We start from the raw sequence: 25,128 nt of genomic DNA on the forward strand, positions 1-25,128 counted from the left end.
CCGGCCTTTGTAACAGCTCCAGACAATGAAAACACTGATTTAAGACAGGTTTCAGGTCTTGTATCTGTGGGATCCTTAAGGGAAGATGCGGACAGTATAAGCAACGTAGTGCTCCTGACTAAATGCGTCACATGAGCATCCACAGTAGGAGGGACTTCCCACTTAGTACATTCGGTAGGTGGGAAAGGATACAAAGAAGCTAATCTTTTTGTAACATGGAACAGTTTATCAGGAGTATTCCATGCTTCAGTGAGCTGCTCAGACTTAAGGAAATCAGCTTTTACCACCTTTTGGTGTTTAAACACTGGAGCCTTAGGTCTAGGAGCTGGCTCGTCATCCTCTATAATTAGGATTGATTTGACTGCCCTCACCAAAGAGGAGACATCCACTTTAGAAGGATGGTCCTCCTCTCCTAAGATAGATCCTGGAGAAGAACCCAGCGCATCATCTGACTCCTCCGATGAGGCATCAGAATCTACAAGCTAGTAGAAGTTTGCCTGCAACATTTGCTGAAACGCAGCAGTGGACTGAGCCGTACTCAGACATGAGTGGGCATAAACATCCAGGAAGGAAGGATGTATAGGTTGGGGGGTAAACATAGCAGGCTGAAACTGCTGTGAGTACCCCATTATGAGAGCAGCCAAAGGAGGACACTCAAGATGGCTCCTGTACAGGAGCCGGTAGACTGGACTGGTGAGGTGGTTCTTTATAACAAATAGCACACAAACCATCCTGTATAAAGTCCTGAGGGGACAAGCCCACCAAACAGCCTTTACATGAAGCCAGCACCAGGGGCCTCAGCCTCCTGTTTACCCTTACTTTTAGACATAATAAATCAGTGTAAACGTGACTCCCTCACAAGTATCAATAAATGTGAAGTACAATAGGGAAAAAAATAAAAATTCCCACATACCTGCAGCATAGTTATAACTGACAGTACAGAATATAAAAGCAGTAACAACACAGCAGAGCTAGCATAAGTCACATACAATGCATGCAATATACTTGCGATGGGCTCTTAATCAACTACTCAAAAACACAAGGTTTGGTAGGATTTGAGCACTGTATAAATTAGCCTTTGAGGAGCGGTATACAGGGAGACTAGACCCAAAACCTCCTGAGACCAGCAGCTTCAGCAGAGCACTGACAAGTGGTAGCTGGGTATCTCATACAGAGGAGGGTAGGAGGAGCAACCCAGACTCAGGAAAATCTTAGCTGGATCGATGCCTGGGCTGGGGGAGAGCCTACCTCCCCTATGCTGTATTAACCACCGGGTGCGCTGGTATCCCGTAGCACCGCTACTATCTTCCCCGGTGGCAGACAATGTCCCGGTGGTCTTAGTGGGGGGAGCGGACACATACAGATTAGCAACCCAGACGTGGGAAAACCTTGGATGGATCGCCGCTAGCCAAGCTCTGCTGGTGCCCGCTGAAATCACCAGTCCAGTTACTGGTGTTACGGCGCCAGCGGAGGTAGATTGAGCAGCAGCATCGGCATCCATTAGGACACCTAATGCGGCTTGCTCTGAAAAATAAAAAAGCTTGGGACTGCGAACCAGTGCCCAGTTAGAAGGTGCAACTGATACTGCCACACTAAACAAAAATCTGAATGAATGCCTGTCGCCAGGGGTGGAGCACCCAAGGCATCCAGGGAGCTGAAAGCTTAACTGTTTGGTGCCTGGACCACTACAACCACATTTCCCAATGGTATCCCTGTGGACCCCTTATGGACCCTAAAGAAGAAATATGTATTACGGGAGTACTATAGGATGTAGAATATATTATAATAACTAAAACTTACATTATGTTGGATGTAACTAGACAATAAAAAAACCAATCAAAATACTAAAATATCTTTAGTATGGGACAAAACCCCTAAACATGAAAACACACATTGAGCAACACAGAATTTATCATGTGCCTGAGCAACAGGTAAAAATAAATTTTTGAATCAATTGAGAATAATTTGCAACTTCATTAACATATCCAGTTCTTGCCTAACATTTTCCTTTAAATATTAATTCAATATTGTTTAGTTGGAACCAGAATCTCACCTTTGAACAAGAGGCTATTTTATTTTCTCTAACCGTGTGATTGATTGGTTTCTTTCTCTCCTCTAATTTATAAAGCTGTATTTCCTCTTCCCCTTTTGCCGTTCTCCATTCTTCCTGTTTACTAGGAATAGCATGAGAAAAATATTAGCAATATTTTTAAGCTCCATGCTGAAAATAATATGAACCAGCATACCGATTTCTACAACCACCACTTGACAATATAGTAGATTAATCAGACTGCCTGTAACTGAAAAAAAAGTGCAATACATACAGTGTAGCTGTGTACAGTAATCAGAAGTAGTCTCAACTTACACCTCTCTCTGGTGTATCACAATACACTGGCAATGATCGTGGCAGGTTATTATGTAAAAGGTTTTACCTAGTTACTCCAGGGGAGAGCTCTGGAACCACCACTCTACGACTCCAAGCTACTAGGTCTCGTTCAGTAGCCATCTCACTTCTTGGTGCATTGCTGTGCATCTGTCGAACACCTTCAATTTGACCACTGCGTCTTAAGCCAATATTTGGTGGAGAATGAACTTCGGAAGTGGAGCTCACTGATACTATTCGGGTTAAATCAAGCATAAAAGATGAAAAAAATACTTTAAAACTAACAGCCAAACATTCTGCAACACTTTATTTTCTTTAACCAGAATCCCTAATGTGTATATTAGAAGAGGTGAGTGGATGAAGGTGTTACGTAACAATTTTCTGAATTTATTTATTTTTTTAATGGATGAAATTGTCATTACCTAGGGATCATAGTAACAATGTTATTTTAAATGTTGGTAATTTATTTTAGGATATAGTTTGTGGATAAAAAGTGCTAGGTCCAGTTCATGTCACATTTATCTTTAACTGTAAATATCTCAGTTTCTTCAAAATGCAACATAACGCCTTCATACACTTGCCTCTTCATTTATTTGTCTAGTAACCACCTAATGTCAAATTTACAAAAAACACACTGCATCTATTTTAAGATTTCAGTTTAATTTAAGAGGCTAGGCGGCCCTTGAATCAGTTCGGTAATATGGGGGCTACATTTTAGAAAACAACAACCTACTTAACATCTATGGCGATTAATGCTTGAAACATGTATTAATGTGTTCATATTAACCAGGAGAGAGAAACAGAAAATTAAATACACTGCCATACTTTAAGCAAAGGATAGATGAAGAAAATATGAGATATGGTAGGAACTTACCCTTGTTATCTCTAATTCTACGAAGTCCATAGGGTTCCACAGGATACCTTGGGGTATAGGTGTGACGTCAGTCGCCGGGCACCATAGAGTTAAGCTTTTCAGCCTCCCAGGATGCACTAGGGTCCCCCTCCTATACCCCACCCCCGAGCCAAGGCACCTCAGTTAGTTATCAAGCCATAGGCCGGAGGAGGAGAAGGAAGTGAGAGAAAAAAGATCTGGGGACATACAAGAATCACATTCTCACCAGAGGGAAACGGAAAACCGGTGACCAGAGCAAAGCCCATCTGCAGCACAGGTGCGACAGGGCGGGAGTCCTGTGGAACCCTATGGACTTGGTAGAAATAGAGATAACAAGGGTAAGTTCTTACCATATCTCATATTTTCAACTTCAGGGTCCATAGGGTATCCACAGGATACCTTGGGGATGTCCCAAAGCAGTATCCTTTAAGGGTGGGGACGCTCCTGTGCAGAAAGGAGAATCCGCCGCCCGAAGGAAGCATCCTGAGAGGCGAAGGTGTCAAACCTGTAATACCTCACGAAGGTATGGACAGAAGACCACGTAGCAGCCTTGCAGATCTGGACTGCAGAGGCACCACGTCGAGCTGCCCACGAAGGACCCACAGACCTAGTGGAATGAGCCTTCACAGAAGGAGGAACCGGCAGGCCTTCATGAAGATAAGCTTCAGAAATAGCCATAAGGATCCAGGCTGCCAAAGTTTGCTTTGAAGCAGGCCAACCCATTTTACGGAAGCCATAGAGGACAAACAAAGCGTCCGACTTCCTAAACGAAGAAGTGCGGTCAACATAAGTCCTTAAGGCCCGCACAACATCCAAAGAGGCCTCACCCACGGAAAGACCAGATGAGTTAAAGGCCGGAACAACGATTTCCTCGTTAACATGAAACTGGGAAACAACTTTGTGAAGAAACTCGGGCCGAGTGCGGAGCACTGCCCTGTTCCCATGAAAAACCAAGAAAGGGGGTCTACAAGAAAGAGCCCCTAAATCAGAAACACGTCTGGCCGAAGGAATAGCCAGAAGGAAAACAGTCTTAGCTGTTAGCCATTTAAGATCCACTGAGCTCAGTGGTTCAAACGGCGGTCCTTGGAGAGCCCTCAGGACCACAGCCAAATCCCAAGGCGCCACAGGTGGAACAAAGGGCGGCTGAATGCGGAGAACACCTTGCATAAAGGTGCGCACATCCGGGATTGTAGCAATCCTACGGTGAAACCAGACAGATAGGGCCGAAACCTGTACCTTCAAAGAAGCAAGGCGAAGCCCATGATCTAGTCCCGCTTGCAGGAAGTAGAGAATCCGAGACAGACGAAACTCCCACGGTGCATAACCTCTCGGCCGACACCACTGGAAGAACGTATGCCACACGCGATGGTATATCCTCGCGGAAGACGGTTTCCGAGCTCGCAACATGGTACGCACCACAGAGCTGGAAAACCCCCGGGACCTCAGCATGGCCGTCTCAACAGCCACGCCGTCAAAGACAGCCGAGTCAGGTCCGGGTGAAGACAAGGACCCTGAGACAGAAGGTCCGGTCGTAGCGGCAACCGCAGAGGACTGTCCACGGACAGACCCTGGAGGTCTGAGAACCAGTGCCGTCTGGGCCACGCGGGAGCTATTAACAGGAGCGTCCCTCCTTCCTGTTTAAATTTCCGGATTACCCGTGGAAGAAGGGAGACCGGAGGGAACAGGTATGCGAACCGGAACGTCCACCGGACGGACAGAGCATCCACCAGAGACGCCCCTTCGTCTCTTGTGCGAGACCCGTACACCGGCAACTTGTTGTGCCGAGACGCCATGAGGTCGATCTCTGGAAGACCCCACCTGTCCACCAGCAGTTGAAAAACGTCCGGGTGCAGGGACCATTCCCCCGGATGAACGTCCTGGCGACTTAGAAAGTCCGCCTCCCAATTTAGCACTCCCGGGATAAAGACCGCTGATATGGCCGGAAGATTGCGCTCCGCCCAAACCAGGATCCGAGAGACCTCTACGAGAGCCGCCCGACTTCGGGTTCCTCCTTGCCTGATTATGTAGGCCACGGTGGTAGCGTTGTCCGACTGGACCTGTACCGGGTGACCCTGGAGAAACCGATGTGCCTGCTGGAGAGCATTGAAGACGGCACGGAGTTCCAAGATATTTATTGGAAGCTCCGCTTCTGTCGGCGTCCACCTGCCCAGGAACAAGTGTGGACCCGAAACTGCTCCCCAGGCCCGAAGACTGGCGTCCGTTGTCAACAGGACCCAATTTTGAACCCAGAACGGACGTCCCTTGTTGAGTTGGGTCGTCTGTAACCACCAAGCAAGGGACAGGCGAACCTCCGGGGTGAGCACAATCGTCTGGGACTTCAGAGACTGAGGCAGCCCGTTCCACTTGGACAGGATCAGGTGCTGCAGAGGTCTGGAGTGAAACTGGGCGAATTCCACCATGTCGAACACCGACACCATGGAGCCCAGGAACCTCATCGTCAAGTGTAGGGACACCCGGCGGCTGTGCAGACAACTGCGCACCCTTGACTGTAAAGCAGAGATCTTGTCCTCCGTCACGAAGATCCTCTGCTGTCCAGAGTCCAATAAGGCTCCCTGATGCAGAATCCTCCGAGACGGGATTAGAGTGGACTTCTGCCAGTTGATTAGCCAGCCGTGCCGTTGCGGCAGTGCAATGGTCAGGTCCAAGTGGCGTAACAGGAGCTCTGGAGATCCTGCCACCAATAACAGGTCGTCCAAGTACAGCAACATGCGGACTCCCTGCAGCCGCAGAGAAGCCGCCATGACCGCCATCACCTTGGTGAAAACCCGTGGTGCTGTCGCCAGGCCAAAAGGTAACGCCCGAAACTGGAAGTGGTCGCTGCGGATTGCAAACCAAAGGGACTGTTGATGGCGCAAAAGAATAGGGACATGCAGGTAAGCGTCCTGTATGTCCAATGACACCATGTAGTCCCCAGATTCCAGCGCCAGAATGATGGACCGTAGGGTCTCCATCCGAAACTTCGAACCCGCAAAGACTTGTTGAGTGCTTTGAGGTTGAGAATCGGACGATACGACCCATTGGGTTTCTGTACCAAAAAAAAAGATTTGAATAGAAACCCTGGCCCCTCTGGGAGAATGGAACAGGCACTATAACTCCAGCCTGGAGTATAGTGTGCAATACCTTTCGCAGCTCCATAGCCTTGTTCCGGTCTGATGGTAGACCCGTGGTGAAGAATCGCGCCGGGGGTCTGTGCCGGAAGGAGAGGGCGTACCCGTGGGAGACCACCTCCAGAACCCAAGTGTCTGTCGTAGTGAACGACCAACACTGGGCGAACTGCAGCAGGCGGCCTCCCACCCTGGGATCCCCCAAAGGGAGGCCCAGACAGTCAGGCCGCAGGCTTGTCATCTGGCTTGGGGGCCGGACGTCTGGAACTCCATGCCTGCTTCCGGGGCTTGGCCGATTTCTTAGGGCCAGCCTGTCGAGGAAACGACTGTGGTTTGGGCCTGCCCTGGGCCCTAGATGACCGAAAGGACGATGGTCCAGAACCAGAAGGAGCAGCGGCCGATGGGAGACAAGCCGATTTGGCTGCCGAGAGCGTGGCCACAATCTTATCCAGATCCGGACCGAAGAGAACTTCTCCGGTAAACGGCAACGCCTCCAGACTTTTTGGAATCTGCGTCCGCCTTCCAGGATCACAGCCACAAGGTGCGACGAGCAGCTGCTGAAGAAATTCTAGACACCAGAGTACTAATGTCTAGGGCCGCCTCGTTGATATAAGTGGCCGAATCATGGAGATTGCCAATCAACTCCGCCTGTTCGCCGGACAGTCGGAATCAAAAGAAGCCTCTAATGAATCCGCCCAGCGCTCCATCGCTCTGGCAACCCAGCAAATGGCCATAGCCGGCCGTGCTGCCCCCCCCAGCAAGGGAATAAGCGGACTTCAGGCAGATCTCCACCTTGCGGTCCGTAGCATCCTTAAGGGAGGACATGGATGGCATCGGCAATGTGGCACTACGGACAAGACGGGTCACGTGAGAATCCACCTGTGGAGGGGATTCCCACTTTGCAAAATAATTATCCGCGAATGGATAAGCCACCGCCAGGCATGTCTGCGGCTGGTATCTTTTGCCAGGCTGTTTCCACGCCTCCTCTAAATGGTCCACTAATTGACCCGAAAGAGGAAAGACTGTGGCATCGCCCTTCACATCTTTGAAAAAGGCATACTTAGATTTAGCCGCTGGGGGAACTTCGTCCTCAATCACCAAGGCTGTGCGGACCGCCCGAATAAGTCCAGGAATATATACTTTGGACTTTGCATCAGCATCCTTACTGTGGAGAGGTTCCTGATCGTAAGGATCCAGAATCTCCCCATCATCAGACGTCCCCTCGTCATCCTCATAAGGAGCCAACAGAGACGCCACCGGCCGTTTATGCGGCCGCATCAGACTCCCCTTGCAACACATCCGACAAGTGCTGTACAGAACTCGTCAGGAAGTTAACCCACGCTGGCTCCTGAGAAACCGGGAGCGGGGAAATAGGGAGACTGTGGGGTACCACCAATTATCGTGGGAAACCCTGCATGGGTGACGACACCACTGACTGCTGGGACAAACCCATTGGTGTAAACGCGGGCTGCGGAGCTAACTGGCCCACTAAGGCTGTAAGCGCCTCAGCGAAACAAGCCCAGGGCGGCTCCTGTACCGGTGCTGTAACCGTAAGCGGTCGCGCAATGGACAAACACTGCCGGCAAAGGCCCTCCGCGCTACCCTCCCCCTCCGCTAACGGTACTTTACACGTAGTACACTGTAGCCGGAGAGGAAAATCACTTTCAGACATGATGGCACCAGGTATGTGACCCCTCTCACCAATTAAATAGTTAAAAGGCGAGAGACCACCCTGCAGCACCGCACCGCAAGGGCTTAGCAGAAAGAACAGGGACAGAATAAAGCTGACAGTTTAGAAGAAAAGTTACAGGCAGCAGCGCTAGCACAGTCACATACAATGCAAAGAAAATCAATTCCTGCACTAACAGCGCTGATCACTCAACTACGCAGACACAGGGCCTGGGAGGACACAGCGCTGCATACACAGACCTGACCACAGCGGAGGAGAGGTATGCGGGGGGACCCAGACCACGATGTTTCCGTCCAGCGCTTCCAGCAGCGTTCACCATGCGTCCAGAAGAAGATGGCCGCCGAGGAGCAGAGAGGAGGCTGGCCTGGGGGAGCAGCGCTACCGCTCTGCTGCGGTCCGCTGTCCCAGGGGGCAGTGGAAGCGCAGGTTGGTCGCCTGGCTCCACGCTGCAGCCAGTCCCCAGGGAGCCCCCTGCCTGGGGACTCAGGACCATGTGATCAGCGGGGACCCACCGCGGGACCCCGCTGCTTACCTTCGTCCCCCTTAAATCCGGCCATGGTCCGGAACATCTGGGGTCACCGCTGTGACCCCAGATGCTCACCAGCATCCCCGGATCGGTACCGGCATTCTGGTACCGGCGGGGGTGTAGGGAAGACAGCATGGACGTCAGGACTGACTGTCCATGCTGTACATCCAGATGTGCAGCCACAGCTGCATAGGAGAAAGCTTCAGGGGCTCTTCTAGTCCCCACTCCGACAGGTGCACCCGACTCCGGCCGGGCACCAAACTGAGGTGCCTTGGCTCGGGGGCGGGGTATAGGAGGGGGACCCTAGTGCATCCTGGGATGCTGAAAAGCTTAACTCTATGGTGCCCGGCGACTGACGTCACACCTATACCCCAAGGTATCCTGTGGATACCCTATGGACCCTGAAGTAGAAATATGAACTGAAATATTTCACTAGTTTTAAAAAGACAACTTAAGATATCAAGATCTCCTGTACTGCATTTCTATATGTTAAAGTAGCTAATAAATACATTTGTAAACTAGTCTATTTGGTGTGCAGTTATACAGATGTGTCCACATACATCTTACTTCCGTGTGCTACAATTTGCATTAAACAACGCATGAGCAACATACAACTGTCGCGCAGAGCATCTTTTCGTGCAACTTTTTACCTTTAAGCGCATCTTATTCACAAAGTGATCTGAACAGGATGCACAAGCAACATCTGCTGATTAAAATGATATGCAGCATGCCTATATTCTGTATGCGACTCCGGTTGTATCTGCATGCAAAATACTACTTTAGTTTGCTACTGTAACATAGCATTTTGCATGCAGATACACCCGCAGTTGCACACAGATTATAGGCATGCAGCATATCATTTTAATCAACAGAAGCTGCCTGTGCGTCCTACTTGCTTTGCGTATAGGATGCATTTGAAAGTAAAAACTCGCACAAAAAGACGCTTGGCGCTACAGTCTAGAAGGACTGTTTAACACGAAAGAATATGAAATCTATGTGGAGACATATGTTTAGTTGAGCTTAATAAGAATACAGAGTTGTCTATCCAACCGACAGAAATGGTTAATTACCTCTAGCCATACGGCTGCTGCTGTTCCCAGTCTCTGCATTTATTCGTTGGTCCTGCTGCTGCTGCAATTGTTGTATCAGACTGTCCAAAGGACTCACTTCATTATTTGTTTGCTGACTGAGAACTTGGTTTAAGCCTGAAAAAAAAAAAAAACAACATTTAAAATAGCAGCATATTAAAAGAATGTAACTCTTATCCAAGATCTTTTGTCAGTGACATGAGTTGAACTGGCTGATGATACAGTGACAAGTATTGTTAATTCCCAGTTGCATATTGAAATTCACAGACCTTAAAATATTTCTAATAAATCAATAGGTGATTGTGATGGGTGAATAGGTCTCAATGCAGCTTCACAGTGCTGTAAAGTCTAAAGGTATGTACAATCTATACTTTTTAACTAGATATTGCACTGTGCGCCGCTTTTAGGATAAAAGGATTTTCTGTATTTTCAGTAAATCCATTATTCGATTTCCATTAGGGGGACACTGTTACCATGAGGTATAGAGGATGGTGCATACGCTGGACACTGAGTTAATAACTGCACAACATTTTGAATATCCTTCCAACTCTAACCCCTCAGCAACTGCTCACCAGTTTATCACTTACAAAGCACCAAAAGGTCATGTAAACTGAAAAAAGGAGCACAACTCACACTCTATTAAAAAAACATTCAGAAAGCTATAACTGAAATCAAAAAATACTGATACATTTTGTTAGAAGCTAATTAACATAACACATTGTAAGCTACAATGAGGCAGGGACTAATGTAAGCACTATATAGAAAACAATTTATAAACTAGACAAGTGAAAATCAAGGTGGGACACAGAGTACCCCAAAATGAATAAGAGAACTGGATACGAAAATAACCCTCTGCTCTTTTTCCTATTGGTGATGTTCCAAAGCTGCCCCAAGAGGAGGGCACGGGCAGAATAAGCGGTGTACAACACTTTTCTTTGAAAACTAGAAACCCTAGACTCAAACACAAAGATAGTAAAAATGTTTTAAAATTAATAAACTAAGGAACAGGTGACTGGCTGCTGCGTGTTTGAGGACCCATGTCTTGCCCCGGAAGCACTCACTGATCTGGTAGAGTGAGGAGATATTTTCAGGCAACGGATTATCTAAACTCATGTAGGTTTGATGAAGAATTACTTTAATCCACCTGGCAATTATTTGTTTTGTTGATGGCCAAACTCTTCTAAGCATCAACAGATTAGAACAGTTTCAGTCTTCCGCAAAACAAAAGTTCTATTCAAAAAGATGTTTGCCGATCTAACCATGTACAGTAAATAAATTTAGTTGCAATCCCCCGCAAATCTAGCATGCGTCAGAAAAAGGATAACAATGCCCTGATTAATGTGAAACTGAACAACCTTGGGCTAGAAAGATAGTTTTGCATACAAGTCGAAAGATAACCCGGTCACGAAATACTTGAAAATGTGACTCACAGGATAAAAGCACCCAATTAGGAAACTGTGCTACAGATGTGCCCTGCTACATCTTTGTTCCATATGCCATGTAGCGCGCCCTGCTAATCTCGCTGTGCCGTGGCGTATTGAGTCGCATTGTAACGTACTGAAGCGCTGGAATAGCGGGAGAGTGTAATACAACTTTCTGTCCACCAGATGTCACTTTTCCTAAACTGCACTGCGCATGCTTAAAAAAAACAAAACAATGCAATGTCTGTAGCACCACCCGCTGATTGGCTGACTGAACCTGTCATTAGGTACGCTATCGTTGTCATGGATCAAGAGCTGTAATTGTGTGTAATAAAGGATTAAATAATTTGGTGTGCGAGTCTGGAGTACACTTTTGAAAACAAATTTATAAATGTGTTCTGTCATACATTATTACTAGTATAATATGCTAGATACATCAGCAAGATAACACCTCATTTTAGAAAAGTCAGTGCCAGTCCGTGCGACATTGTTCTGCAGTGATGTGCGGCACTCACACAGCCATAACCATGCCTTAGAAACAGTTGGGTTTGCAGGGTACTGTATAAAACCATTACGGAACTACAAGTCTCAGCCAAGAAAGAGGTCTCTTAAAATTACAAACTGACTCTGCGTTCTATACCACACACTTGCTGCAATGTTCGTGCTGCAGCGCCACTAGGAACTTGTACATGATGTTGGTAATCTGTACTCCGCAGTAAGTGCCGATCACTGCGGCACTGTAGAAAGTGGTGCCCCGTGCTCACACAGTGATGGCAGGCCTTAGAATTTAGTAGTGGGGTATGAGCAATGGTGTATAAAATCATCGCTGAACTACACGTCACAGCCCAGAAAGAGGAGTGTCTGGATAACAAACTGACTGTACTTTTTATGCCACACAGTGTGAGTGCCGCACATCACTGCCGAAAATAACTTGCCGTGCTGAATTATTACAGTACTGTATTAAATACACTGTTTACACTCTTCAGTAAAGTACAGTATGATTGGCCCATCTGTCAGGGCTAACTATTCTATTGTATTCTGTAGTTCATATCCATCCACTGCTGTATTAATTACCACTGCAGTTTTAGTCAGTGAAGCGCTGGCCACCCAGCGGTGAAGCTGTGTATTGCATGCAATGGATATTGTCAGGCCTCACTGCCGCAACTTAGAAGTCTATATGGCGCACTATGTGCAAAGATGTAGCAGGACACATCTTTGTCTTCCACATAAGAAATTTAAGTACAACAATGTCCAAATGGTGAGGAGCATTATAGCTGAAATCCAAATTCAAAGGTGCCGTAGGAGAGGCATATAACAGGGCTATATGGAGTAATCATTGTAAAAAAGTTTCTCCTGAAAAGGAAAATGACAAGACTGAAACCGGAGATTCAGGCCATGGTCGAGATGAGCCTTCAGTTTACCCTGCCTTTTGTCTTTCAGGAATAAGTATGGAAAAAAAATAATATGGTAACAACTTACCTTTGTTAACTCTTTCATTCGAAGTCCATAAGGTCCACAGGGAGACCTTGGGGTTTAGGCGATGGGAACCACGTAGATAAAGCTTTAGCTCCCAGGATGCACTAGGTCCACTCTCCATATACCCCGCCCCCGAGCCAGAGGAACCTCAGTTGGTAATAAGCCTAAGGCCGGAGGAGGATAAGAGAGAAGAAAGACTGGTACACTCAAGAAACACTCACAGAAAAGGAGATGGGAAACCAGTGATCAGCAAAGTCGCCCATATGAAGCCAGGTGTGTCAGGGCGGGTGCCTTGTGGACTTCGAAGAAAGTTAACAAAAGGTAAGTTCTTACCATAACTCATTTTCTTCTTCAGGGTCCATAGGCTCCAAAGGGAGACCTTGGGGACGTCCCAAAGCAGTCTTTTTAAGGGTGGGGACGCTCCTGTGCTGAGAGGAGAATCCGGCGCCCAAAGGAAGCATCCTGAGAGGCAAAGGTATCAAATGCATATAACCTTAGAAAGGTCTGGATAGAAGACCACGTGGCCACCTTACAAAGCTGAATAGATGTGGCGCCACGGCGAGCTGCCCACAAGAGACCCACAGACTGAGTAGAATAAGCCTTAACAGAAGACGGAACAGGCATGCCTGCCTTCGTGTAAGCTTCTGAAATAGTCATACGAAGCCATCTAGCCAATGTTTGCTTACTGGCTGGCCATCCCTTCTTGTGAAATCTATACAGCACAAACAAGGAGTCCGATTTCCGAAGAGAACTGGTATGGTTCACATCAATCCAGAGGGCGTGGACCACTTCCAATGAGGCCTCTCATGCCGAGAGGCCTGGAGACAAAGGTCGGTACTATAATTTCATGATTAATATGGAAACTAGAAACAACCTTAGGAAGGAATTCAGGGTGAGTGCGAAGCACCGCCATGTCCTGGTGAAATATCAGAAAAGGAGAACGACAGGAGAGTTCCTCCAATTCGGATACCCTTCTGGCAGATTCAACAGCCAGAAGAAAGAGTCTTAGCTGTTAACCACTTAAGATCCACTGAATCTAGTGGTCCAAATGGAGGACCCTGGAGGTCCTGGAGAACTACTGACAAATCCCAAGGAGCCCCTGGTGGTTGAATCACCCTGGAGGGAGGTGTGGAAATCCGGAAGCAGCGCAATTCTACTGGAAACACACTGACCGTGCAGAAACATGCACTCTAAACGGAGCCAGGCGCAGGCCAAGGTCCAACATAGCTTGAAGGAATGCCAGTATTCTGGAAATCTGAAACACCTGAGGGTCGTAAACTCTTGTACGACACCACTGGAAATAAGTATACCACTGTGGTAGATCCTGGCGGAGGCAGACTTACACGCTCTAAGCATCGTGTTGATGACCGAGCTAGAGAATCCCTTGGAACTTAGGAGGGATGTCTCAAGAGCCACACCGTCAAGGACAGACGATCCAGGTCCGGGTAAAGGCAAGGACCCCGAGAGACAACAGGTCCGGACGTTGACCAGGCAGAAACTGAGTGTCTATTTAGGGACTCCAAAGATCTGAGGACCAATGACGTCTGGGCAAAGCTGGAGCCACCAGCAGGACAGTGCCTCCATCTTGCTTGAACTTCCGAAGAACTCGAGGAAGCAGGGAGACTGGAGGAAATAGGTACGCAAACCGGAAGGTCCATTTCACTGACAGAGCATCCACCAGGCTTGCCTTGGCATCTCTTATTCTGGACCCATACACTGGTAACTTGTGATTGTGTTGTGAGGCCATGAGGTCCACCTCTGGGAGACCCCATTTGTAAACTAGGAGTTGAAACACCTATTGGTGAAGAGACCATTCCCCTGGATGCACGTCACGACGGCTGAGGAAGACCGCTTCCCAATTGAGAACTCCCGGAATGAACACTGCCAAAATGGCAGGGAGATGAGATTCTGCCCAAGTCAGAATGCGTGACACTTCTGATATTGCTGCCCAACTTCGAGTGCCTCCTCGATGGTTGATGTACTCCACTGTGGTGGCGTTGTCGGACTGAACTTGTACGGGCTTTCAGTGAAGAAAGTGCTTTGCCATCATGAGGGCCCTATACCCAGCCCGAAGTTCCAATGTGCTAATGGGCAGCTATGCCTCTACCGTTGTCCACCTGCCCTAAAAGGAGTGTGGACCGGTCACTGCGCCCCATCCCCGGAGACTGGCGTCCGTTATTAGGAGTATCCAGTCCGGGTTCCAAAAGGGGCGACCCTTGGTTAGATGAGATGTCTGCAGCCACCAAGAGAGGGACAGACGCACCTCCGAAGAGAGTACCCTCATCTGAGCTATAATCTGGTGGGGTATTCCGTTCCACCAGGAGAGGATCAGCAAATTGCGCCATGTCGAATGTGGATACCATGGATCCCAGAACCTGCATCGCCGAGTGGACTGACACTCGGCGACTGCAGAGACATCTGCATACTTGCAGCTGCAGCGTAGAGATCTTTTCTGAAGTTCGAATGAATGAACCTTCCTCAGTGAGGGAATTCGGGAGGACGTTTTCTAATTGATCAACCACCCGTGTGTTTGTAGGCAAGCAACTGTTAGTTGCAGGTGGTGATGAAGCACTTCTGGAGGAGAACTTGCCAACAAGAGGAGGTCATCCAGATATGGTAGGAGTTGGATACCATAACTCCGCAGGTCGACTGCCATAATTTTGGTAAATACCATTGGAGCCGTGGATAGGACAAAGGGCACTGCCTGAAACTGGAAGTGCTGTTGCAGTATAGAAAACAGCAGATAACACTAGTGAGACGGCGTTATGGGAACATGAAGTTATGCATCCTGAATGTCCAGCGATACAATTTAATCCCCAGGTTCCATAGCCAGTATGATGGATCGTAAGGTTTTCATCCTGAACCTGGGCACCCTGAGGAACTTGTTCAGAGCTTTGAGGTTGAGGATAGCCCGATGAGACCCATTCGGTTTCTGAACCAGAAAGAAAGTAGAATAGTAACTAGTCCCTCGTTGAGATAGCAGAACTGGTACTGGTACAATTTCCCCTGCCTGCAGTAAGGACTGTATGGCTTTCTGGAGCTGCAAGGCCTTTGTTTTGTCTGAAGGAGGACCTGTGCAGAAAAGTCGGTGGGGAGTCCTTCGAAGGAATGAGAGGGCGTACCCCTGTCAGACCACTTCTCTTACCCAAGCACCCTTGGCAGTTTGGCACCAGTAATCTCCCCATTATAGTGCAAGGCCTCCAGGCCTTTCTTAGAATCGGCATCCGCGCACCAATAGCGTAGCCATAGGGGACGGCGAGCATGCACGGCCGCAGCAGAAACCCTAGATGTCAGTAGACTAGCATCCGGAGTGGCCTAACACATGTGCAGCCGCATCCCTAATATGGCCGACCAGTGACACCTGATTCTCTGGAACCTCCAAGGAGTCCTCAAGTGTATTGGCCCAACTCTCTATAGCCATAGTTACCCAGGAGATGGCCATGGACAATCTGGCAACAGCTCCTGAAAGAGTATATAGACTTTAAACAAGTTTTTCACCTTCCTATCTGAAGGATCTTTTAAGGAAGAAATGGAAGGCATAGTTAACACAGCACTTTTAATTAATAGTGCAACGTGTGAATCCACCGCAGGGGGTGATTCCCACTTCTTACAATGAGCCTCAGGAAACTGGTAACATGAGGTCAAACGTTTCTGAGGCTGATACCTCCTACCAGGCGATTGCCAGGCCTCAGCCATGTGATCCACCAGCTGATCTGATAAGAGGGAATACTGCTGAAGACACCTTTATCTGCTTAAACAGAGGGTGTTTGGATTTAGGGGCTGGTTCATCATCCTCTATTATCAATGCGAACCTGACCGCACGCACAAAGGTAGGAATATTAATTCTGGACTTGGGCTCCGCCTCTTGCGGAGAGGAGTCAGGGTTAGAGGCATCAGCCACCTCTCAGTCATCAAATGACATCTCAGATTCTGATAGCTGTGGATTGAGAGGACCACACAGGAAGCTTAGCTGGTCTTACAGGTTTCTCACTCTGCAACATGGTCTGAAAGGCCGTAGACAGACTCTGCAGTGAGGTAGAGAACACATCCACCCATGGTGGAGGACCACCCTGTAATAATCCCACTGTGGGAATGACCGCCTGCTGTGGTACAGGAGGGGTCTGCACAATCAGTGGAAGTCCCTGTGAGTAACGGGCTGTTATGGGACCCCCATAGGAGGAACCACAGTCGGGACCGCCAGGTGGTCCACAATAGAGTCCAGCATCTGAGAAAAACACACCTAAGGGGAATCCTGTACTGATGTCGGGGGGGGATCGGGGCACATGGAGAGTTAGAACATCTCATACATAGCCCATACCAATCCACATCCTCCCCAAAACCGCACTACATAGTCTGCAAGTTTGAGACAAAAGTACAGGCATGCGTTCATTACCCGTGCAAGACATGTCTGCAGGGTAAATGACGCACAATAGCGCACTGTGTACAAAGCAACCACTAGTATGTATGGATACTAACAGGGAGCAATATACTGATCCTGTCTTATGGAAGCTGCAGGAACCTATTGCCAAAATATGGAACAGTGCAGGACACAACTGTATGCAACAGACTTCACAAATATAATCCACTATATATTAGGGATGTGCAGGCTCGGATAGGTTCGAATTTGCACGCAGAGTTCGGATTTTTCCCTCCAAAAAACGTGACTCAGAAAGAGGCAAAACGTCATCTTCCATGGACAAACATCATCATTCCTGGACTTTTGTCCAGGAGTGATGATGTTTGTCCATGCAAGATGACATTTTGCCTCCGAGTCCCGTTTTTTGGAAGGACATACAGAACGGATGTAAAATCTGCACCTGTCATAGGGCTGGTGCAAGTTTCAATGGTTGACAGATTTTGCATCTAAACAGGAACCAAGCAGCATTTCAGCACACAGCGAAACGTGCATCGGCACGCCCGCTGTGTCTCATATGTCTGAAATATTTAATATGTTGTGAAATTATTTGATATGCGAGCAATATAATTATATGATGGAACTTATTAGACAGGACGCCACAGTATGAGAGCTCATTTATTGAGCAAACAGCTGTGACTGGCAACACTGTTGCAAAATATATATGTGTAACACAAGTATTACATAGGAAGGAGCAGTAGTGTTCAAAAGGGCACATTTACGAAACAATATTTAATACTGCCTTTTCAATTAAGTTTTCACTCATGGCGTGAACAGCGGTGGCTGGCAACATTGTAGCAAAATACATATATGTAACACTATCAATGCAACTAGAGTAAGACTGGTTGCAGTGGGAGAGAATACACGATTCCCAAAACAATCCAGTATTAAGTACTTTAATAATCTAAGCTTAGGCCCCCTTTTATCTAAGTACAATACTACATTAATATGATTATACCTATTTTCACTGTATATGACTGAGGTTTATCATCACCTCTTTAACTTTCCTATTCCTTCATTTAAAATTTTACTTAAGAACATATCAATTATATTATTGCTTAATTCTAATCCATATATAACACCTAAGACAAACTGATAATGAAGACACGAGGAGTTCTTAATCAGATTTTATTATGATTTCTTCATAAGAAATTCACCATTTATTCACGTTTTATTTTTCACTTAATCACTCTTAACCTTTATTTCACTGAACCAGTATTAAACAAACTAATTTTTTTAATGTATACCTAATAAAGATTTATAATTTTATATGCATCAAACAATGTGCGCCATACAATAGGACAGATTTCTTTCCTCTTTTTCTTCTCTTAGAAATCCAATAAGTACATAGGATCCACAGGGAGACATTGGGTGTAGGTGGGACGAGGAGGGACCACCAACAGCAAAGCTTTTTAATTCCAGAAGGCTCCAGTCCTTCCCCTTATACCCCGCCCACAGCCTGAGGGCAACTCCGTTTTGTTAACAAGCCCAAGGCAAGAGCAGGATAGAAGAAAGACTGGTATACTGAGGAATCTCACACTCTCGCAGAGAAGAAAACAAGTGACCAGGAGTAGAAGACCCACAGAAGCTAGGAGCGTCAGGACGGGTGCCCTGTGGACCCTATGGACTTCGAAGAAAGTGTTAACCATGGCAAGTTTTACCATAACTCCTTTTCTTCTTCAGGATCCATAGGGCTCCACAGGAAGACATTGGGAATGTCACAAAGCAGTTGTTCAAGGGCAGGAACGCTCCTGAGCGGATAGGAGAACCTTACACCCGAAGGTAGCATCCTGAGAGGCAAATGTATCAAAGGCATAAAACCTAAGAAAGGTGTGGACAGATGACCAGGTGACCACCTTGCATAGCTGTTCAGCTGTGGCGCCAAGCCGGGCTGCCCACGTGAGACCAACAGAGCGAGTTGAATGAGCAGAGACTGTAGTCGGCACATGAAGGCCCATCTGCGTGTAAGCCTGTGAGATAGTCATGCGATTCCATCTGGCCAGAATCTGTTTGTTAGCTGGCCATCCCATCTTGTGGAATCTATATAGGACAAAGACGGAGTCCGATATCCGGATGGAAGCAGTACGATCCACGTAGATCTTTAGAGCACGGACCACATCCAGAGAGGCTTCACCTGCCGAGAGGTCTGGTGAATGGAAGGCCGGAACCACAATTTCCTCATTCAGGTGGAAGTGAGAAATCACCTAGGGAAGTTTGGGCGTGTTCGAAGAACAGCCCTGTCCTCATGAACTATCAAAAAGGGGGGGTGACATGAAAGCGCCCCTAAATCAGATACCTGACGGGCAGATGCTTAAGCCAGTGAGCCACTTGACATCCACTGATTCCAGGGATTCGAATGGAGGTTCCTGAAGTGCTTGGAGCACCACTGACATATCCCATGGAGCCACAGGGAGGCTGTATTCGTAGAACACCCTGCGTTAAGGTGTGAACATCTGGTATAGGAGCAATTCTGCACTGAAACCAGATAGACAAAGCAGAGACCTGCATTTTCAGAAATGCTAGGCGGAGGATTGGATCCTATCCAGCTTCAAGAAAGGCAGGAATTCAAGAAACCTTAAAGACCTGAGGGTCATAGTTTCTTGGAGCACACCACTGGAAATATGCATGCCATACTCTGTGGTAAATGCTGGCTGAGGCTGGTTTACGTGCTTTTAGCAGGGTCTGGACCACAAAGCTGAAAAAACCCTTAGCCGTTAGGAAGGATGTCTCAAGAGCCTAGCCATAAAGACAGACGGGCTAGATCCGGATGTAGACATAGACCCGGAGACAACAGATCTATTCGTAGAGGAAGCTGAAGAGGAACATCTATGGAAAGCCTTTGAAGATCAGAGTACAAGTGACGTCTGGGCCAGGCTGGAGCCATTACCATGACTGTGCCTCCCTCTTGTCTGAACGTTCGAAGCACTCGAGGAAGCATGGATATTGGAGGGAAGAGATATGCTAAATGGAAGTTCCATTTCACCGACAATGGTCCTTTGTTCTGGCTTTATAAATTGGAAATTTGTTGGTGTGTCTGGAGGCCATGAGATCCACCTCCGGAAGACTCCATTTGTCCACTAGAACCTGAAAGACTTCTGGATGTAGAGATCATTCTCCTGCATGCACGTCGTACGGCTGAGGAAATCCACCTCCCAAATGAGAATCCCCAGGATGAATACTGCAGAGATGGCTGGGAGATTGCAGGACACTTCTGTTATTGATGTCTGACTTAGAGTGCCCCCTTGGTGATTGAGGTAGGCCACAGCCGTGGAATTGTCGGACTGTACTTATACTGGCCTCTTTTTAAGATTATTCTGAGCTAGAGTGAGTGCGCTCTAGATGGCTCTAAGTTCAAGGATGTTGATTGGCAACACTGCCTCAACTGGGGACCATCAGCCCTGGAAAGAGTACTGGCTGGCCCTGGCCCCACCCTCGAAAGGCTTGCGTCCGTGGTGAGTAGAGCCCAGGCCGGGATCCAAAAGGGACGATCCTGGCTCAAATGGGAAGTCTGTAGCCATCAGGCTAGGGACAGGTGAACCTCTGGTGGGAGGCCCATCATCCAGTATTTGAGCAGATGGGGTAGCCCGTTCCACCTGGAGGGGATCAGGTGTTGGAGGGGCCTGGAGTGAAACTGGGCAAACGCCACCATGTTGAAGGTGGAAACCATTGATCCCAAGGCCTGCATTGCAGAGTGAATCGACACTCTGCAATTTTGAAGCAGTCTGCGCAGTCTGTGCTGTAGTGCTGAAAGCTTGTCCGCCATTCGGATTCTCTGAACTCTAGACTCCAGGAGGGCTCCCACATATACCATCCTTTGAGTGGGTATCAGGGAAGACTTTTTCAAGTTGATCAGCCAACCGTGCATTTGAAGAAAGGCAATAGTTACTTGCAGATGGCTGTGAAAAGTCTCTGGGCAGCTTGCCAACAGCAAGAGATCGTCTGCGTACAGGAGCAGTCTGATCCCTTGAGGAAGAAGAGACCGCCATAACTGCCATGATCTCGGTAAAGATCCGAGGGGTCATTGAGAGGCCAAACGGTAGAGCCTGGAATTGGTAATGTTGCTGCAGTGTAGCAAACTGGAGATATTGTTGATGAGAAGGAGCTATAGGTGCATGTAGGTAAGCGTCCAGAATGTCTAGGGATACCATATAATCTCCAGGCTCCATAGCTAAGGTAATAGAACAGAGGGTTTCCATACAAAACCCGGGCACCCTGATAAACTTGTTCTGTGACTTGAGGTTGAGGAGAGGTCGATGAGACCCATTTGGCTTCTGAACTAAGAAAAGGGTAGAATAAAAGGCCTTGCCTCATTATGAGGAGGGTACCCGAATTATTACTCCTGATTTCAGTAAGGACTGAATGGCTTTTTGGAGCAGCAGGGCCTTGGTTAAGTCCGATGGAGGTCATGTGCAAAATAACTGTTGGGGGGGGCATATCCGTGGGAGACCACTTCTCTTACCAAGGCATCTGACGTGGTTTGATGTCAAACTTGGGCGAATTGAAGAAGTCAGCCTCCCACCCTGGGAGCCTCTATTGAGAGGCCCGCCCCATCAGGCTTGTCCTCAGACTTGGCAGGTGGACGACTAGTAGCCCAGGCTTGGGGCCTTGGCTGATGTCTGTTGCCGTGGAAAGGACTGACACTTGGCTTTGTCTTGAGGGCGAAAGGACAGAAATGATGAAGTCCGCGGCTTTGCATTATATGCAGAGGGTAGGAACGCCGTTTTCTTAGTTGCCAAAGTAGTCACAATTTTATCCAATTCTGCACCAAATAGGATGTCTCCTGAATAAGGCAGAGACTCTAGAGCTCGTTTTGATTCTGAATCTGCTTTCCAGGAACGTAAGCAAAGTATACGGTGGGTCACTACCGAAGTGGCAGATATCCTAGAGGCCAAGAGAGCAGCCTCCATAGCTGCTTCACCTAAGTAGGAGGCTGCATCTCTAATGTGAGATATGTAGGTCAGCTGTTCCCTTGAAGCATCGGGGAGGGGGGGGGGAATGTCTATTCTAGGGACTCTGTCAAACTCTCAATGGCTTTTGCCACCCAGTCTGTAGCCCTAGCAGGACGAGTAACAGCTGCTGTAAGAGAGTATATAGATAAAAGACATGCTTCTATACATTCATCTGTGGGCTCCTTCAAGGAGGTTGCAGTATGAATGGGCAAGGTGGCATTTTTAACCAGACGTGTTACATGAGAATCTACCGTTGGGGGAACTTCCAATTTAGTTCAAACAGTAGCTGGAAGCAGGTAAAAGGAACTGAACCATTTTAGAATTTGAATCCTTTTACCGGGCATATTCCAAGCTTCACTCATGTGATCAGATAGCTGGTCAGAGTGAGGAAACTCTGATAAAACAATCTTTTGTCGCTTAAAAAGGGCATGTTTTTTTTCTTAGGAGAGGGTTCATCCTCTTCTATTTGTAGAACAGCTTTAACAGCTCTCACAAGAGCAGATATATTTATAGTATAGTGGGTGCCTCCTCTCTCCTGAGACAGAGTCAGAGTGAGAGAGATCTGCGTCTTCAGCCTCCCCAGATGATATCTCCGAAACAGATAACTGTGTTTTGGGAAGATATAGTACGTGTAGCAGGCTTAGTAAGTAAAGTTTTATCTTTTTGTAGCATTTGCTGAAAATCTGTAGAGGTATTAGCCAAAGTCTGTACTGAGGTAGACAGTACGTCTATCCATGGGGGTAGGCAAAGGTTTTGCATGGGGTACCTGCTGTGGCCATCCCATAGGTGAAGCTTCCATGGGGACTGCTACTTGGTCCACAAGTTTTGCCAGCATTTGTGAAAAGGCAGCCCAGGGTGAATCCTGAGAGACACACACCGGGGCTGATGGACCTGGGGCAATACAGAGACCATCCTGAATAAGGTCCTCTGTGGCTTAGCCCGCAGAGCAGGACTTACAAGCTATCAGAGTAGGAGGGAGGAGCAGCATCAGGCTGCTTGTTATTCTTTCCTCTGTCAGACAGTCACAAGAATAATAGAACGCACAGTATGATACAGTGCAATGAACATCTTACAGTATGTGTAATATGGTACAATGTAGTGTGCAACCGCACTACACACGGCAGAGTGTAGTGAGCAACCGCGCTATATAGTATGTGATAGTTCCCACACTTAAATAGCAGATGTGAGGTACAATGAACCCCCAAATACCTTAGTTTGTCAGGGTATAGTAGAAAAATGGACAGGTATAAACTGACAGTAAAGAAAATAGAGATTAGCGCTAGCACAAGTCACATACAAACGCAGAAAAAAACATTACATGTCTGCAATGGGCACTAAAATCAACTACACAGACCATAGTGGCTGGTAGGATATAGAACCAGAAAGATAAAAAAGACAAAAAAGGAGGCGCTATACTTAAATGTGAATTATGTTAACTTGTAACTATTTTCAGTCCTTCACCTCTGCTGTTGCTACCACTGAGGTGCTGACCCTCTACGTATACAATGATAAAAAAAATAAAGAGAAGAACTAGCCTAATTTGGAACGCTGCTGTAGGTTTAGGAGAGTGCAAACTTCATTCAGTATATAATCAGATTTATTAAAACAAACATAAATAAAATATATTATATATATATATATAATAACGACCAATATCAATACCAGAATAAAATGGACAATCCTTAATGACCATAATAATTAAGAAATAAAATTATGCATGTAGAAAGACATAAATGGAGCCCCAGACTCTTATTTTCACATTGAAACAAATAACAAATGTATCTCTTGTGGTGTTGTATTGATTATAGATATAAGCAGTTAAGTGTATTTGTGGTTACAATAGTAACCTATTTGTAAACAAAAAAATGAGGCGTAAATTCTTTGGTAAGCCTCTGTACGATGGTATAATGGTAATAATTCCAGCAAATGAATAATTATATAGCTGTGCCTTAGCCAAAAGATATTACTCATGAGTTGTCAAGCGCTTGTCTATAGTGCTCTGGATATATCCATAAACATAGAAATGTAATCACTGCTATTGCATCTCTCCGTTGTGACTTACTCTGGTTTTAGATAAGTTTAATTTAAATTCGTCCTACCGTCCTTCTGGTGACAGACTTCGCAGAGTTGATCAGGCAGCAGAGCATGATCAACTCTGCGAAGTCTGTCACCAGAAGGATGGTAGGATAAAGCTTTGTATAACCTGGCCCGTGGGAGAAGCATAGGAGACAGAACCCAGCATTTCCCAGAGACCTGCTTGCCTAAAATGGCTGCCGCGTGTCTCTATGGGGGCGGAGGGTGAGGAAGGAGCAGCTCAGGGAAGACCAAGACCGCAGTGGAATGGCGCCCTGAGCTGTGGTAGGGGTTGCAGGGAGAGCGCCTTATTCCCTGGCTGACGTTAACCGGATCCCCCTGGCCTTTACAATATGCCTCTGCGCCAGTATCGTTATACCCAGTGGTCTAGCCAGTGTCCATATCAGCGCCTCCGGTCTGTCTCCTGAGATCGGGGGCAAGACTGCACTAAGAAGCAGGCTTGTTGTCACGGCGCTGCGGAGTGGTGATGAGGCGGCAGTACAGACATCCGGAGGACAGTCTGGTGCTGCTCACCAGTTTGGTAAAAAGTAAATGAAATCATAAACTTAAAGCTTGGGCTGCTTAATGCAGCCCTCTGCTATAATGTTGGTCCAGCTCCTGTCGGACACCAATGAAGCTGAAATGCCTTCAGGCTGAGGGCGGGGTATAGAGGGAAGGACCGGAGCATCCTGGGATTGAAAAGCTTTGCCGTTTGTGTCCAGTCCTCCAGGTTCCACCTACACCCCAATGTCTCCCTGTGGAGCCCTATGGACCTGAAGAAGAGATCCTATTTTCTTTGTCATCTTATCTGGCAGACACAGGATACCACATAGATGTTCCAAAGATACCCCCTAAAGAAGAGTACCCACAGCTATGGCTGCACGCAAAATCTTTTGCCCAAAACGGACATCTCGAGCTCCAAAAAAATTAATATATGAATTGAAAACCAGGCAGCCACCTGGCATAATGCTTCACAGAGGAACCATGTCGCGCCACCCAAGAGGCACGCACCAATCTGCTAGAACGGGCCAGAAGATGGTCCAGAATAGGGCTCCCTCTGAAACAAATACTTCTCAGAGGGTCGTCGTGAT

At 47.3% G+C, this 25,128-nt stretch overlaps 1 protein-coding gene across 1 annotated transcript in view; it reads right to left on the reverse strand.

Moving 5' to 3' along the window:
• Positions 1-25,128, reverse strand: part of PHIP (PHIP subunit of CUL4-Ring ligase complex) — a 228,528-nt gene that overhangs the window by 95,655 nt on the left and 107,745 nt on the right. The window contains exons 18-20 of the mRNA XM_088471636.1: positions 9,687-9,821; positions 2,433-2,616; positions 2,054-2,174 (exon numbers count right to left, since the gene is read on the reverse strand). Coding sequence (XP_088327762.1) covers positions 2,054-2,174; positions 2,433-2,616; positions 9,687-9,821 — 440 coding nt within the window. The remainder of the gene's footprint in view (positions 1-2,053; positions 2,175-2,432; positions 2,617-9,686; positions 9,822-25,128) is intronic.

Source organism: Taudactylus pleione, unplaced genomic scaffold, assembly GCF_031769625.1.
Source record: "Taudactylus pleione unplaced genomic scaffold, aTauple2 ptg000015l, whole genome shotgun sequence".
NCBI classification, from domain to species: Eukaryota; Metazoa; Chordata; class Amphibia; order Anura; family Myobatrachidae; genus Taudactylus; species Taudactylus pleione.